At 53.5% G+C, this 15218-nt stretch overlaps 5 protein-coding genes across 5 annotated transcripts; all 5 read left to right on the top strand.

Annotated features, from left to right (window-relative positions):
- Positions 1-840: 840 nt before the first annotated feature.
- MRS44_007423 (uncharacterized protein) lies at positions 841-2993 on the top strand (the record flags this gene model as incomplete). The annotated part of the gene is made up of 2 exons (XM_046272230.2): positions 841-896; positions 953-2993. 2 exons carry the CDS (start codon positions 841-843, stop codon positions 2991-2993), a joined length of 2097 nt encoding a protein of 698 aa, XP_046129042.1.
- Positions 2994-4716: 1723 nt separating this feature from the next.
- Positions 4717-6675, top strand: MRS44_007422 (uncharacterized protein; the record flags this gene model as incomplete). The annotated part of the gene is made up of 3 exons (XM_046279419.2): positions 4717-5144; positions 5209-5441; positions 5495-6675. The coding sequence occupies 3 exons, from the start codon at positions 4717-4719 to the stop codon at positions 6673-6675; spliced, it is 1842 nt and encodes a 613-aa protein (XP_046135276.2).
- A 301-nt stretch (positions 6676-6976) lies between these two features.
- Positions 6977-8259, top strand: MRS44_007421 (uncharacterized protein; the record flags this gene model as incomplete). The annotated part of the gene is made up of 4 exons (XM_065620532.1): positions 6977-7075; positions 7121-7687; positions 7740-7943; positions 8011-8259. The coding sequence occupies 4 exons, from the start codon at positions 6977-6979 to the stop codon at positions 8257-8259; spliced, it is 1119 nt and encodes a 372-aa protein (XP_065476604.1).
- A 1052-nt stretch (positions 8260-9311) lies between these two features.
- MRS44_007420 (uncharacterized protein) lies at positions 9312-11158 on the top strand (the record flags this gene model as incomplete). The annotated part of the gene is made up of 4 exons (XM_065620531.1): positions 9312-9426; positions 9500-9828; positions 9876-10614; positions 10665-11158. The coding sequence occupies 4 exons, from the start codon at positions 9312-9314 to the stop codon at positions 11156-11158; spliced, it is 1677 nt and encodes a 558-aa protein (XP_065476603.1).
- A 1105-nt stretch (positions 11159-12263) lies between these two features.
- On the top strand, positions 12264-13936 carry MRS44_007419 (uncharacterized protein; the record flags this gene model as incomplete). Its single annotated transcript, XM_046279299.2, has 3 exons — positions 12264-12307; positions 12363-12441; positions 12503-13936. 3 exons carry the CDS (start codon positions 12264-12266, stop codon positions 13934-13936), a joined length of 1557 nt encoding a protein of 518 aa, XP_046129046.1.
- Between the last annotated feature and the right edge of the window lie 1282 nt (positions 13937-15218).

The following is a 15218-nucleotide window of genomic DNA, read 5'->3' as shown; positions in this document are numbered from 1 at the left end:
TTCTCAAAGATCCGTGGTAAGTTTTCGATCAAGACTTGGTGGGAGTCAACACGGCAGGGGTGGAACAAGCACGCAGCTAAAGCTTCCCGTATTCTCTTAGGACACTACTTTTAGATTGAGTTCTTAGACTGGGGATTGCTTGCCCTCTTGGTTTCCATGGTCTACATTTGCTGTCTTGAGTCACGAGATAAGCTTGGTTGCTTGGTCGTTGTCTGACTGTTGCTCCTTCGGCAGCTCTTCTTTTTGCCATTGGCCCTAGGCATATAAGAGTGTTTAAATCTCCTGTATATGGAAGATTGATTTGTAAAGTTGGCGTCTAGACTGGCAATACTTGGTGTGTGCTCTTCCGTTCTAACTCTAGCTTGATGAGTGGTTTCATCTCATGCTTGACTAGAGCTCAAGCGCTGGGAATCAGTATTGCTCACATAAACCGCCACATCAAAGCCCACAAATTGAAAAATGTGTTACCAGAACAAGAAATAAGCAAAGACGAGAGTGATCAACCATTATAAGATCAATATGGGATGTGGGTGGTGCACAAAGGCCAGCACTGGCTCGGCGTTCAAAGAGTCCAGGGTAGTCGAATTGAGTCGTCGTTGGAGGTTGCGCCAATCACGTGACCAGAGAGCTGGGAGCTTGGCGCGATCTCGTCGCGTTGGAAAAGTTCCTGGCTCCAAACAGTTGGAAGGCACCAGCTCAACCATCACAACACCATTCAATCTGCGCCATCACCCACCCTAACCCAGAAATCGAACTCCACTAATCCTAGAGGCGTTTCCTCATCGACATATAGCCCCAATACTTCTTCACAGGGCTCTTCGCCCACAGCTCAGCTGCACGATGAGCTCCATCACAGCTCCCCGAATCCGTCGCACGGCGCAAAACACACAGTTCACGTAAGACACCCTCGCCTTAAAAGGACGACATCCAGAGCGCCAGCTGACCCCCACAGATACAATCTCTCGCGACGTGTCAACGATGTGCAAACATACCCCGTCCAGTCTCCCCAGGGTGCGACCATCCTCATATACGGTCACGAAAACGGTGTGACCGTTGCCTGGCGAGGCGGCAAGCGATTCAAGGCCGCCAAGAAGGCGCTCGAGAAAGAGAACGAGAAGCAGAATGGCACAGGCGAGGACTCTATCATGATTATCGACTCGGACGATGAGGAACCGCCAGCCAAGTCCAAGACAGCGCCCCAATTTGAGGACAAGCCCGAATTCGAGGACGAGATTGAGGATGGTCCCTACCCCGAGATTGTACAGACGCTCGACCTGGCTCTTGGGACGTCGGTGTTGAAGGTTGCGGTGATGCCCATGACCCTAACACCTGCCGAGGATGCCGCCTGGGGAGGAGCCAAAGTCTTGACCGAGAAGATGGTCTTTGCTGTCTCGTGCGTTACCAACGACGTCTACGTCATCACACTTCCTCTTACTCCTCCTTCTCCAGAGAGCAAGGCGAGGCCGGAGCTTAGGAATGATCTCCTAGCAGGCAATGCTGGTTCTGGAGCCTGGGGCGAGTCGCTCATCCTGCTTGGCGGCCAGAGCAAGCACAGTGAGGGCATCGCCATCAACCTGATCATGCCCACGGCCACTGAGCGACCAGGCACAAAGTCACGGGCGGTCGTCGCTTCACACTCGCGAGAGGCCTCGGGCGTCCTCCGTCTCTGGGATGTGCCCCTGAACCCCAAGGACAAGCCCACAAGAGCCCTTGAACCGTTCCAGACTGAGTACTTGCCCAACCCCCTCAAGAGCATATCCTTCAACCCCACGCACACAACACAGCTGCTCACAGTCTCCGCGGTGCAAGGCGTGCGGATCTATGATTTTGCGCTTGCTTCTCTGAATGACCCGGATGCGACTGGACCACTGCCAGGCCAGGGCTCTTGGTTGTTGTCCCTGTACCAGCCTTTTGCGCGCCCCTCGGCGACAAGGAAGCCTATTCTCGACGCCGCTTGGATAGCACACGGCCGCGCGGTATTGGCTCTCCTTGCCGATGGCATGTGGGGAATTTGGGACATTGATGGTGTTAGCCCTGCTGGATCGGGTGCTATTCTTTCAAGCAAGCTGAAGTCTGGAGTTCGTGGAGCCGCGCTATCAGCTTTCAACGTGTCTGGATATGTGGAGGGAACGAGCTCGCTCCGCAGTGTTACTATGCAGAACAAGGAGAGCAGCACTGGGGAGTTTGCACCTATGACCCCACACACCCGACGTCAAGCTACGGCTTCCCTCAGCTCTGCCATCACTCTTGATCGCCTGGCTACGATCCAGGGCGGTATCACGGTAGCGGCTCTACCAACAACCGGAAACGCTGTCCAAGACGAGACAGTCGTGCTCTGGGTTGGTGGCTTGGAACACGTGTGCGTCATTCCTGGTATTCTGCGATTCTGGGACTCCCAACTTCGTAGAGGAACTGGTGCTGGTGTAGACATTTTCAGCGGAGCGCAACCCACTAGGATGGTCAAGCTCCTGGATCTGTCCACTGGTCTCTTGGGCGAGAGGTGCAATGGAGTTGGTCTGGTGGTAGACGCCAATCATACCGCCATCCAGGATGGAGACCTCCCTGCCGATGTATTGATTCTCGGTGATTCCAGGATTGTCATCGTCCGGGAGGGAGATGACGGACCGGGCAAGAAGATTGGCGCAGTTGTCAACACACGAAGACGGGGATTGTTCTCTAAGAAGTCAGATGCCATCATCGTGCATGGCAAACCAGGAAGGCCGGCCAAGGCAACTTTCAACCTCAGCACCGTCAAGCCTGGGACACTGCGACTACGGTCTGCCTCTGGGCAACATGACATCACAGATGATCTTGTGTCGAATAACCGGGCACCATCACGGCCCCGTGTTGGCTTCGACTTTATGGACACCCTGAATGACGCGGCAGATGAGACGGATGACTTTACAAAGCGAGACGTGGAGGTTGAGATGTTGGATATTATGGAGATTGACAAGACTCTCGACAGCATGAACGGAGGCCGACGGAGGTCATGAAGGATGGTTGGAGCGACCGAAGAACTGACAAGCGAGCAGATATCGAGGATGAAATAATGAAGATTGGGGACGAAAATGTACGATACCCAACACAACCACACGACATATAGGACCAGCCAAGGATGCAGTCCATGTTCCGAACGTGATGTGCTTCTCTTCTCAGTGATTTCTATGTCTAGCCTTTGGCTATTCCGCACGGCAAGGTGGAGCGCAAGGAGAGACCCATCCTTGACTGCTTTGTATTCCGAGCGGTATATCAACAAACAAGTACTCAGTACTTTGTCGACGCCATCAGCAATGAGGTGGGTTAGGGAAGTGGATTATGTGCCTTGTGCACTCATCTCCCGGCTTCCCAGTGTGTATCCTGTTATCTGCTGGTCGAGGGGCCTTCGACTCTTTGGGGCTTGCCTTGAGGATGATGGGAGGTTCTGAGGTTGGTGGGGGATGTTATGGCCTGGGCTGGGAGTGGTGAGCGTCGATACATTTGTTTAATATCTGCTGTGCGCTGTGACTAGGTCCATCAACCAGGTTGGAGACTCGCCCAACACGGTCAAGTGCGTTCAAGACCTCGTCGGCTGAGGTAAACTTCATCATCCAACCGCCTCGATCACCTCCAACAGCGCGTCGAGTGCATCCCATCCTGCAACACGGGAATACTGTGCCTGTTTCTTACTTTTATCCAGGTTCAATTCTGCCTCCAGTCTTGTCAAGCCCCCACCAAGTAAGCAGGCCTCTCTGCGCTCTCAGAAAGTATTTCTTCTCCTTTCAGGCCTCGAATCTGCCATTATATCAGCCCTCAGTAATTACCTCGGAGAGAAGAGAGCTTACCAGTCGTCCAGCGAAGGTGGCGCTGCTGCCAGAGAGAAACAAGTCCGACAATCAACTGAAGGATGCCGAATATAATAGAAATAATGACTTCAGCAGACAGCATTGCTTGAGCCATAGTGCGATATCTGGGGATGAGATTTGCCGTGTCCGTGTGCGTTGACGCAATAGAATGAATTGCCTCTAGGTTGGGGAAAGGTTGACGGGCGACCGTGTAAAAAGTCTTGTACCGGGTTTGAGTACAAGTCTCGCATAATAGCGAGGATACAGCTCTTTTAATAGGACTTCATTTAGGAGTTTTGCAATAGCAGTAAGTCGGGACGAATTTCTCTGCATTGAGGGCCCATTGTCCAGGTCGTCCATGGCCGTTGAATGCTGGCATGGTATGCCTTGGGCGCGAAATAGTACTTTTGAGTGAAGCTTCCATTGCGGCTGGGAGCGCCTCAGGGCAGAGAAACAAACACACACGTAAACCGTCTTGGCTCCACACTCGGTCAAGGGAAGACAGCGGTATGGACAATTCACTGGGTGGGAGATGATCGATGTGGCGTACAATAGTAGTTTTGCTTGGTCAAAAAGTTGCACAAAGCCAGAATAGTAGTTTTGCATGTGCCCCTGCCTCGCAGCGAAATAGTAGTTTTGCAAAATGCTCTCAGCCCCCGTAATGAGGCTTACGCCCAGACCCTCGCCCTCTGTTTGTTGGCCTTGCTCATGCGACCAAAGATAGGACTTTTGAGCTCCAGTCATGTCTGCTTCTTCAGGCGTTTTGCAGCATATATTCACACCAAGTCCTCTCCGACATGGAGCATCATTTTCCCTCCCCTACTTTCTATTTCCTCTCCAGCAGGTATATTCGCTTTTGCTTGCTGGCATAGCCGAGTCGCGAAGAGATATCAACATGGATCCTTCGACCACTGCTCCGGCCTTCTTCAGGGAGCTCAATCCCATCGAACAGCAAGCTTACGGGTCCCATGGCGTTCACCCAGCGCTCGACGGCTCGGTTTCACAGTGGCAAGCACCATATGGACAGTTTATGACAGACCAAAACCACGTGTTGCATCCACTCAATCTGCCTCAAGAATCTCTCATCTACGCGCCCCAGAATGCCGGTTCTTTTGGTGATATTGGCGATATTGGCGATACCCGAACTATGCCCGCAACTCCCATGGGCCCACCCCCTAAGCGTCGAAAGAAAAAGGCCCCGACCTTGCGCGCCAAGGCTTGGGAGCCATACAAAGCTCGAATCCTCGAGCTTCATGTTACGCAGAAGCTATCACTGGAGAAGGTCAAGAAGAAGATTGAGGAGGAGTTTGGTTTCACTGCTGAGTACGGGATTCTTTCCAAGGTGGAGCGAAAGAGCATGAAAACTGTACTGATATGTGCTTTACAGGATACGTCAGTATCGAACACGCATAAGCCAATGGGGGAAGGACAAGAACGTCAAGCCAGTGGAGATGGCGGCAATTGTCAGGAAACGACAACAAAGGAAGCTCGCTGATAGTGACAAAGGGGAGCTAATCTTCATGGTCAGAGGCAGTACGGTGGAACCACAGAAGATCGACCGATGGATGAACAGACATGAGGTCCCTCAAGATCTCTTGTATGCTCCTAGTCCCGCGGCATGTAAGTCAACGTGTGACGGATATTGCCTGCATACGACGGCTGACATGCTGAAGCCACCCCATCCGCTGTGTGCTGTCGAACTATTTCCGAACGCGGTTCCCTGGCCCCCAGTCCCGCATACTCAGCACAAAGTCCGAACTTCTCACCGGAAGGCATTATGTCAATCGCCCAGAGTCCTGCGGTTTTTTCTCCTGCCCTCTCCGTATGGAGCATAGCTCAGCCTCAGAGCGGTACTTTTGTTGGACAAAGCCCGGCCCCTATCTATCGACCTCTTCCAAGCCTCCTTTCGGGCTCTCCCCCTACTCCACGCGCCTTCCAAGACCAACTGGATACTGCAGCAGGTTCTCTGCAGTATCGGTATAAACAAACGGACGAAGAGCGTCTGCGAGAAGAACTGTCTAGGGCGGAGACTATGTTCGGGACCAGCCATTCTACGACCCTAGACATATTATTTGAATTAGGCGATGTGCTGATGATCCAAGGAAGATACAAATCCGCGGAGGAAATGGCTCGCAGATTGGTAGAAGGTCGCCGAAGTGTGAGCGGAAACAATGGCATTGAGACGCTTGATGCCTTGGAACTCCTTGGACAAGTTTTGAGCCGCCAAGGATTCTATGCTCAGGCTGAGAAGCTGCACCGACGGACATTCGAGTCTAGGAAGGTCATGTTAGGGGACGAGCATCCAGCCACGCTGATGGGCATAGCCAACCTAGCGTTGATATATAGAGAGCAAGGTCGATGGAAGGAGGCGGAAGAGCTACAGGTGGGAGTAATAGAGACGAGGAAGAAAGTGCTAGGAAAGGAACATCCCGATACGCTAACGAGCATGAGCAACCTAGCGTCGACATACTGGAGCCAAGGTCGATGGAAGGAGGCGGAAGAGCTACAGGTGGGAGTAATAGAGACGAGGAAGAAAGTGCTGGGAAAGGAGCATCCCAATACGCTGATAAGCATGGCCAACCTAGCGTCGACGTATAGGAGTCAAGGGCGATGGAGAGAGGCGGAAGAGCTACAAGGGAGAGAATTCCAGATATGCTCAAGGATACTAGGGGACGAGCATCCCGATACGCTAACCAGCATGAAAAATCTGGCCATCATCTGGAAAGACCAAGACCGTAGCGGAGATGCTTTAGCCCTGATGCGAAGCTGCGTTGTCCTACAAAAGCGAGTGCTTGGTACAGACCATCCGCATACAGCGTCATCGGCGGCAGTTCTTGCTGAGTGGGAAATATAAGCGACTTATCTAGAGAGGAATAATTTTGAATTGACAATATGAAGGACGCATACGAATAGTAATGCACGTGCAGAGCGCGGAGGTCACGGTGTGGGGTCAATTAAGATCCCTGTCAATTTCGGCGCGACAGGGCGCGTCATGACGTTCCCCCACGCGTCAAGTTCCTTCCTCCTTACAATTGAAGTTTCCTCCCACTTGCGCCCCTTCCCTCCTTCTTCGTCTTTTCACTCCCAGGCAACACTCACCTCCCTCTTCTCTCTCGCCAACCCAACACACATCCACAGAGAAGAAAGCCGCCAAGATGGGTATTAAGCAGCTCTTTCAGATCATCAAGGAGGAAGCTCCAGATGCAATCAAGGAGGGTGAGATCAAGAACCAGTTTGGCCGCAAGGTCGCCATCGTAAGTCGACACCCCGTGGTGAAGTCCCCATGCTGACTCTTGAAGGATGCCTCGATGAGCATCTACAGTTTCCTCATCGCCGTACGATCCGATGGTCAGCAGCTCATGAACGACAGCGGCGAGACGACGTCGCATTTGATGGGCATGTTCTACCGCACTCTCCGCATGGTCGACAACGGCATCAAGCCTCTATACGTCTTCGATGGTGCGCCACCTAAGCTCAAGTCCGGCGAGCTGGCAAAGCGTTTCCAGCGTAAGCAAGAGGCCACCGAGGGCCTCGAGGAAGCCAAGGAGACGGGTACAGCAGAGGAGGTTGAGAAGTTCTCGCGACGAACTGTCCGTGTCACCCGAGAGCACAACGCCGAGTGCCAGCGCCTGCTGAAGCTCATGGGTATCCCTTTCATTATCGCGCCCACTGAGGCTGAGGCCCAATGTGCTGTGTTGGCGCAGGCTGGCAAGGTGTATGCGGCGGCCAGTGAGGATATGGATACTCTATGCTTCAACTCTCCCATTCTGTTGCGCCACCTCACATTCAGTGAGCAGCGAAAGGAGCCCATTCAAGAGATCCATCTGGAGAAGGTTCTTGAGGGACTTGGTATGGAGCGCAAGCAGGTACGTCACACTACTCACCTTGACCCCTTCCTTTACTGACTGTTTTGCTTAGTTTGTGGATCTTTGCATCCTTCTCGGCTGTGATTATCTCGACCCTATCCCCAAGGTCGGCCCTACCACTGCCCTCAAGCTGATCCGCGATCACGGTTCATTGGAGAAGATTGTCGAGGCGATGGAAAAGGACCCCAAGAAGAAGTATGTGCTTCCCGAGGACTGGCCCTACAAGGATGCGCGGGATCTGTTCTTCGAGCCCGATGTGAAAGGCTGATGACCCCGAATGCGACGTCAAGTGGGAGAAGCCAGACATTGAGGGCCTAGTGCAGTTTCTCGTTACGGAGAAGGGTTTCTCGGAGGATCGTGTCCGTAGCGGAGGCGCGCGTCTAGAGAAAAACCTCAAGAGCTCACAACAAGCTCGTCTAGAGGGCTTCTTCAAGCCGGTTCCCAAGACGGATGCGCAGAAGGCAGCGCACAAGCGGAAGCTGGAAGAGAAGAACGAGGAAAAGAAGAAGAAGCTCAAGCAGGAGAAGAAGGACAAGGCGGCGGCCAAGGCGAAGCCCCGCGGAGCCGCATAAGCAGGTGCCTGACTCGAGAGCGGTGAGAAGTAATGTGCTGGACTGGACGAAAGGACTGAAAAAGTAGAGGCTTGGTTTGGCCGGGATCGGGATCGGAGTTTTGGCGCGTGGAGTGAGGCTACGGATACATCCTTCGTGATGATCGAGGTCAATTGCTATCTTGGTGTGCATTTATCTGGGATTGAGAGAGGAAGGCCCAGCTGCTTAGCTATTATTATGCCTCTGCTATGGAAGGCTCGTGTGTCGAATTGACGCTATTCAAAAGATGATGACCAAACGAATGGCGGATGTTCATCTTCCCCAGGTTTCTTTGCTGACCAAAATCACGCACGCCTGAGCCCGACTGAGTGACCCTGCATCTTCTCCGCATCCCCAATCTCGGTCCCTGGCCTCTTTTACACATGGCGCCCGAATCCTGTGGAGGAGCAAGCGAGTCGTGGAACGAGCCTCGGGGAGACTTTGGCAATTGTCGACGTACGATTGGACAGGGAGGGCGAACCTCGGCATCCCCACACAGTCCTATCATGACATCAACAGACACACACCCCAGGGTCGCCACGAGGGTTCTCGGCGCTAGTAAGCAGGTTGGCTTTTGTTCTTTTTTGTTGCGCGACGCGGGCTTTGGCTTTCACATGCTTTCTCTTGTCGCAGTCAGAGCGAGGCGCAGGGCACATGACCATGACCGCATCGAGAAGTGCCGCGAACGACTCATGCATGACCTGCTCTGCAGAAGAGGTCAGCCTGTGAAAGAGACCCCAAGTATGGGGAAATGGAAACTTAGACGGAGTTATTCTGGGGGTGGAGGCACACTCCGGACAACATGTGATTGTCGACAGTGTACGTTTTTGCCGAACTGAATTTAAAAGGGGGATGGATCGTGGGGAAGATAAAACCATCCTGGCAAGATCTCTTGATTCCTTTTCTTCTTCCCTTTTCCCTCTCTCTATTGTGTACCTCTAGACTTTCTTGGCGCCTTTCCCTGTAAGATTAACCTTGGGAATCTCACATTTTCTCACGTCAAACATCATCAACACCTGAAAAAGAGTCCCAAGATGGCCCGGGTATTTACCAAGAGCGACGTTGCGTCGCATAACAAGCCCGGAGACTTGTACATTGTTGTCGATGGCGATGTCTACGACGTGACCAAGTTTCAAGATGACCATCCAGGTGAGCAAAGCTTCCATTAACTCTACGTTGCGACTCCAGACGCCACGAACATGTTTCAATCTGCACTCCACAGACGCGTGCATGAACCGTTTCTCTAACGTTCAGCTAGGCGGCAAGAAGATTCTCCAGCGCGTCGCCGGCAAGGACGCGTCCAAGCAGTTCTGGAAGTACCACAACGAGAGCATCCTGAAGAAGTACCAGAAGCAGCTTCAGGTCGGATCCCTCGACACCAAGCCCAAGGCCCCCGAGCCCAAGGCCGAGCCTAAGCCCGCTCCCGCTCCTGCGGCTACACCCAAGGCTGTTGCTGCTGCCGAGAAGGCGGCTTCCAGCAGTGAGGAGGCGGACGCTCTTGAGCCTTATGGAGATCAGATTCCCTTTGGCGATCCTAGCTGGTACCAGAACGTGAGTTGTACCTTGGCAATGTGTTGAGCCAATGCTGACTTGAACAGTACCACTCTCCCTACTTCAACGAGACTCATGCTGCCCTTCGCGCCGAGGTCCGTGAATGGATAGACGCTGAGATCGAGCCCAATGTCACCGAGTGGGACGAGGCCAAGCAGGTTCCCGAGGAGATCTACAAGGAGATGGGTCGCCGGGGCTACCTGGCCGGTCTGCTCGGCGTCAAGTACCCTACCAACTACGTGCCCCAGGGCATCAAGTCGGTGCCCCCTGAGAAGTGGGATCTGTTCCACGAGATGATCATCACCGACGAGCTGTCGCGCACCGGATCCGGCGGCTTCGTGTGGAACGTCATCGGAGGCTTCGGCATCGGCTGCCCCCCTGTCATCAAGTTTGGCTCCAAGAAGCTCAAGGACCGGATCATGCCTGGTATCCTGAACGGAGACAAGCGCATCTGCCTGGCTATTACTGAGCCGGATGCTGGTAGTGATGTCGCCAACCTGACTTGCGAGGCTAAGCTGAGTGAGGATGGAAAGCACTACATCGTCAACGGTGAGAAGAAGTGGATCACCAACGGTATCTGGTGTGACTACTTCACCACCGCTGTCCGGACGGGAGAGAATGGCATGAATGGTGTGTCATTGCTTCTCATTGAGCGCGGTGAGGGTGTCACCACACGACGCATGAACTGCCAGGGTGTGCACTCGTCTGGTACAACGTACATCACGTTTGAGGATGTCAAGGTTCCCGTTGAGAACCTGCTTGGCAAGGAGAACAAGGGTTTCCGAGGTAAGCTCTTTAACCGAGTTTCAAGACTGTACCTATACTAACGACTCTAGTCATCATGACCAACTTTAACCACGAGCGTATGGGCATCATCATCCAGTCCCTCCGCTTCTCCCGTGTCTGCTACGAGGAGTCGGTCAAGTACGCCAACAAGCGACGCACCTTTGGCAAGAAGCTCATCGAGCACCCCGTGATCCGGATGAAGCTGGCGCACATGGCTCGGCAGATCGAAGCCTCGTACAACTGGCTCGAGAACCTCATCTACCAGTGCGAGCGCATGGGCGAGACCGAGGCCATGCTGCGGCTGGGAGGCCCTATCGCTGGCCTCAAGGCCCAGTCGACCTTGACCTTTGAGTTCTGCGCCCGCGAGGCCAGTCAGATCTTTGGTGGTCTGAGCTACTCGCGCGGCGGCCAGGGCGCCAAGGTCGAGAGGCTGTACCGCGACGTGAGGGCGTATGCTATCCCCGGTGGTAGCGAGGAGATTATGCTGGACCTTAGCATGAGGCAGAGTTTGAGGGTGGCCAAGGCCATGGGTATGAAGCTTTAGAATGTTTATGATGAAGCTGTAGGAAGTTTATGTCGGTTTTTGTACGATTATTATACTGGAGTTTGGATAGCCACGTTGAGATACAATGTGGCCTAGTTAGAGCGAAGAATGGTTACTTTTATTCGAGCCAATGGAAACAGGATTTGTGGCATGACAGCTGTTGAAGTGAAGGCATAACTGCCCTGGTCAAGCGAGATCAAGAAATCAATTCCAGGACCCCTGGTTGGCCCCTCCCACGTCATGATGCCAGAAGCCGCGATGCGAACTGTTTCTTGATGGCTGCCGAGACTGGGGATGGACTTTGGCCAGAAGATAGGTCAAGACTGGGGAGTATAAGGCGTATACTGAGATTGAAGAGCTTTGCAACCACTAGAGGTAGCTTCTAAGAGGCGGATTGTAGCTTGAGCTGCTCGTTCCCCTGCTCAATAAGCATCCTCATGACTTTTTACCGAATAGAGTTTCCCCTCTGCTTTCGCGAACACGCCACGAACCGATACCACTACTTGTATGGAATATCTGCCTCGGCCGCCTCCTTCAACCAATTCAGCCCTTGGCAAGTTCCGACCAGCTGATCGATCTGCCAAGCCAAGCCTGCCCACCTCACCTCAGGTCAGTGAGTCGACCACGACTACGACCAAAACCGGGCTGCCCCGCCGCTGGCAAACACGTGACCCAGGAAATGCAGGGCCTTCCGCCGCCATGAGGCACACACCAGCATCACCTTCACCTTCAAACTCTAAACCTGAGCCTGCCTCACAACTTCTCTCCCCTTCTTCAAAAACTACGTACCAACTCACAACAATCTTCCCTCCACGACCACGAATACCCACGCGATCTCGGCTGCGCGCCTGACACGAGCGAAAGAAACAATACCTCATCTCTCTCCCTCCCCGAAAGCCGCTTCTATTCCATTCCCCGGGTAGTGCAACCGGACGGGCCCTCTCCGACCTCCCCCCACACGACACGAAATCAACCCTCGCAGCTCCTCAACTGCTGCCTCCCCTCGCGCCACCAGCACCTTTGAGAGGTCAACCTCTGTGCTGTTTTGCATATAATATCATCCTCCTCACTCTCCCTCGATCCGTAGACGGATCCCACTAGCGCAATGGCGGATCAGCTAGCAGACAAGCTGAAATCTACCCAAATCAGGTCCGCTGCGCCGCCCTCGCGGCCCTCGTGTGTGAGCTTGCGCTGACCCCAGCAGTGATGGCCTGCCCATTGGAAATGACGACTGGAAGAAGAACTTGAACCTCCCCGCCAAGGATAACCGACAACAAACAGAGGTATGCACCCGATTCCCCTTTGGCGCATGGTCCCCCCGCATTCTGACCTGGCGCCTCGCAGGATGTCACAAACACAAAGGGCCTCGAGTTTGAGAACTTTGCCCTGAAGCGAGACCTGCTCATGGGAATCTTCGAAGCTGGTTTCGAAAAGCCCTCCCCAATTCAAGAAGAGGCTATCCCTGTCGCATTAACTGGACGAGATATCCTTGCACGAGCAAAGAACGGCACTGGCAAGACGGCTGCCTTTGTCATCCCTGCGTTGGAGCGCATCAACCCCAAGGTCTCCAAGATCCAATGCCTCATCCTTGTCCCCACACGTGAGCTTGCCATGCAGACCTCGCAAGTCTGCAAGACCCTCGGCAAGCACCTCGGCGTCAATGTCATGGTCACGACTGGTGGTACCGGTCTTCGAGATGACATTATCCGTCTGCAGGATCCCGTCCACATCGTCGTCGGCACCCCCGGCCGAATTCTTGACCTCGCTGGCAAGAACGTTGCCGACCTCAGCGAGTGCCCCATGTTCATCATGGACGAAGCCGACAAGCTTCTCTCCATTGAGTTCACTCCCGTCATCGAACAACTGCTCCAATTCCACCCCAAGGACCGCCAGGTCATGCTTTTCTCCGCCACCTTCCCTCTGTCTGTCAAGGACTTTTCCGACAAGAACATGGTCAGCCCATATGAGATCAACCTCATGGACGAGCTCACCCTGAGGGGTATCACCCAATATTACGCCTTTGTCGAAGAGAAGCAGAAGGTCCACTGCTTGAACACGCTCTTCTCTAAGCTCCAAATCAACCAGTCCATTATTTTCTGCAACTCGACCAACCGAGTCGAGCTGCTTGCCAAGAAAATCACTGAGCTAGGTTACTCTTGCTTCTACAGTCACGCAAAGATGCAGCAGCATGCTCGAAACCGTGTTTTCCACGATTTCCGAAACGGTGTCTGCCGAAACCTTGTTTGCTCCGACTTGCTCACCCGAGGTATTGATATCCAGGCGGTTAATGTCGTCATCAACTTTGATTTCCCCAAGAATGCAGAGACGTATCTGCACCGCATTGGTCGATCCGGCCGTTATGGCCACCTGGGTCTGGCTATTAACCTGATTAACTGGGACGACCGTTTCAACCTCTACAATATTGAAAGGGATCTGGGCACTGAGATTCAGCCCATCCCCGCCAGCATCGACAAGTCCCTCTACGTTTACGAGAACCCTGAGTCGATTCCTCGACCTATCTCCAACCTCCAGAGGGGCCAACAGCCCGCTGCGCTGGCTCAGCAGCTGCAGCAACAGCAACCATTCCAGCCCCAGCAGGCGCAGCAGGCTGGTCTGCCTCAACAGGGCCAGGGTAACTGGCAGAGCCAGAGCGCCCAGCACAACAACCAGCACTTCTCAGGCGGACGGGGTCGTGGCCGAGGCCGTGGATATCGCGGTCGTGGAGGCCAAGGCGCAGGCGGACGAGGTCGCGGCCCGCCCCGTGAAGCCCAAACCTAATATCACACACATATGCATGGCGTTAGGTGGGAGACGGGGTAACGGTTGACATTTCGACATGATTTTCTCGTATTGGGCTGTTTTTTATGGTTGGATTGTACATTATTCGCACATCTCTGGCGAATGGATGGAACGGCGGAACGGATTTCATCGCTGATGGCGCACGACGACTCAACACTCTTTCATCTGCCCTTCTCAGGCATCATCACACTTGCGATACAGACTCGACGGTCCACACACTATGGGACCGGTAGATCAGCTTCTGCTTTTGCGACTACACACACACAAACAAACAACAACTCAACTTGTCGGTCTGTACGATACCCATCGGCTTTGACTTCTGTTCGGCTTGGTTCATGATATCTACGGATGACGAAGGGAAAGCGGGACTGGAAGATGCAAAGGAAAAGGTGTTCTTTGGGCATCGACTACGGTAGACATACCTGCTTTGGGGCTGGGTACGGCCACGGTGTGGGAGGAAGGGACCGGAGGGCTTTTTGAGACTCGGGGCGTTCCAGGCATTTTGTGCAGGATGGCGTTGCCCCCGGTTTGCATTTGAGGGCTGTGGTTTTCTGTGGAGGTCTTGTGGGTTGAACGGCACCTCTGCGGAAGGCATGGGGGAATGATACCCTGACGACAAATCTACGTTAGACGAACGGACCTCGTATGAGATGGGACGTGGGCTCTGCTAGAAGTATTGGGGGTTGGGGGGATGTTTCTTGATGATACCTTTTGGGAATCATCTTTACACCTGATCCTCCCTGGGCCATCCGGAGACAAGATATAGCCTCGATTCGGACTGCTCTCCTTGCGACGAGGTCGAGGATGGAGCCAGGGAGGTTGCTGCTGGTGAGCGGCAAGCAAGCTGACGAAAACGACGAAAAAAGAAGAACAAACTAAAAAAAAACCTCTGGGAGGGACAGCTGGGTGGACTATATGACTTTCGTACCGGCTCGGCTTATGTCTGCAGATGCACGGGTTGCTGCATCTTGGTGACGGCATGGCTGGGGCCGGTGAGGCAGATGGTTTATCTGAGCATAGTAATGGAAGATTCCATTTTCTCTCTCATGCGAAGTGACATGTTGAACCTTGAATGCTGACGTGTTGTTGAGAAGTTGACAGATGGCATCCTGATGTTCAATGTTGATGTCTCGACAAGTTTGGATGATTGTGCACATGATGTCGGTGTCGATGAGGGATGAAATCATTGTGTTTGAAGTTGACATGTGACGTGCATTGCCTGGACTGAAGGTGTTACACTGTAGTGTGAAGGATCAAAGCC

This window comes from Fusarium solani, assembly GCF_023522795.1.
Source record: "Fusarium solani strain SB1 chromosome Unknown bctg00000004, whole genome shotgun sequence".
NCBI lineage: Eukaryota > Fungi > Ascomycota > Sordariomycetes > Hypocreales > Nectriaceae > Fusarium > Fusarium solani.
Note: the sequence above shows the minus strand (reverse complement) of the source record. Positions and strands in the feature narration are given on the sequence as shown.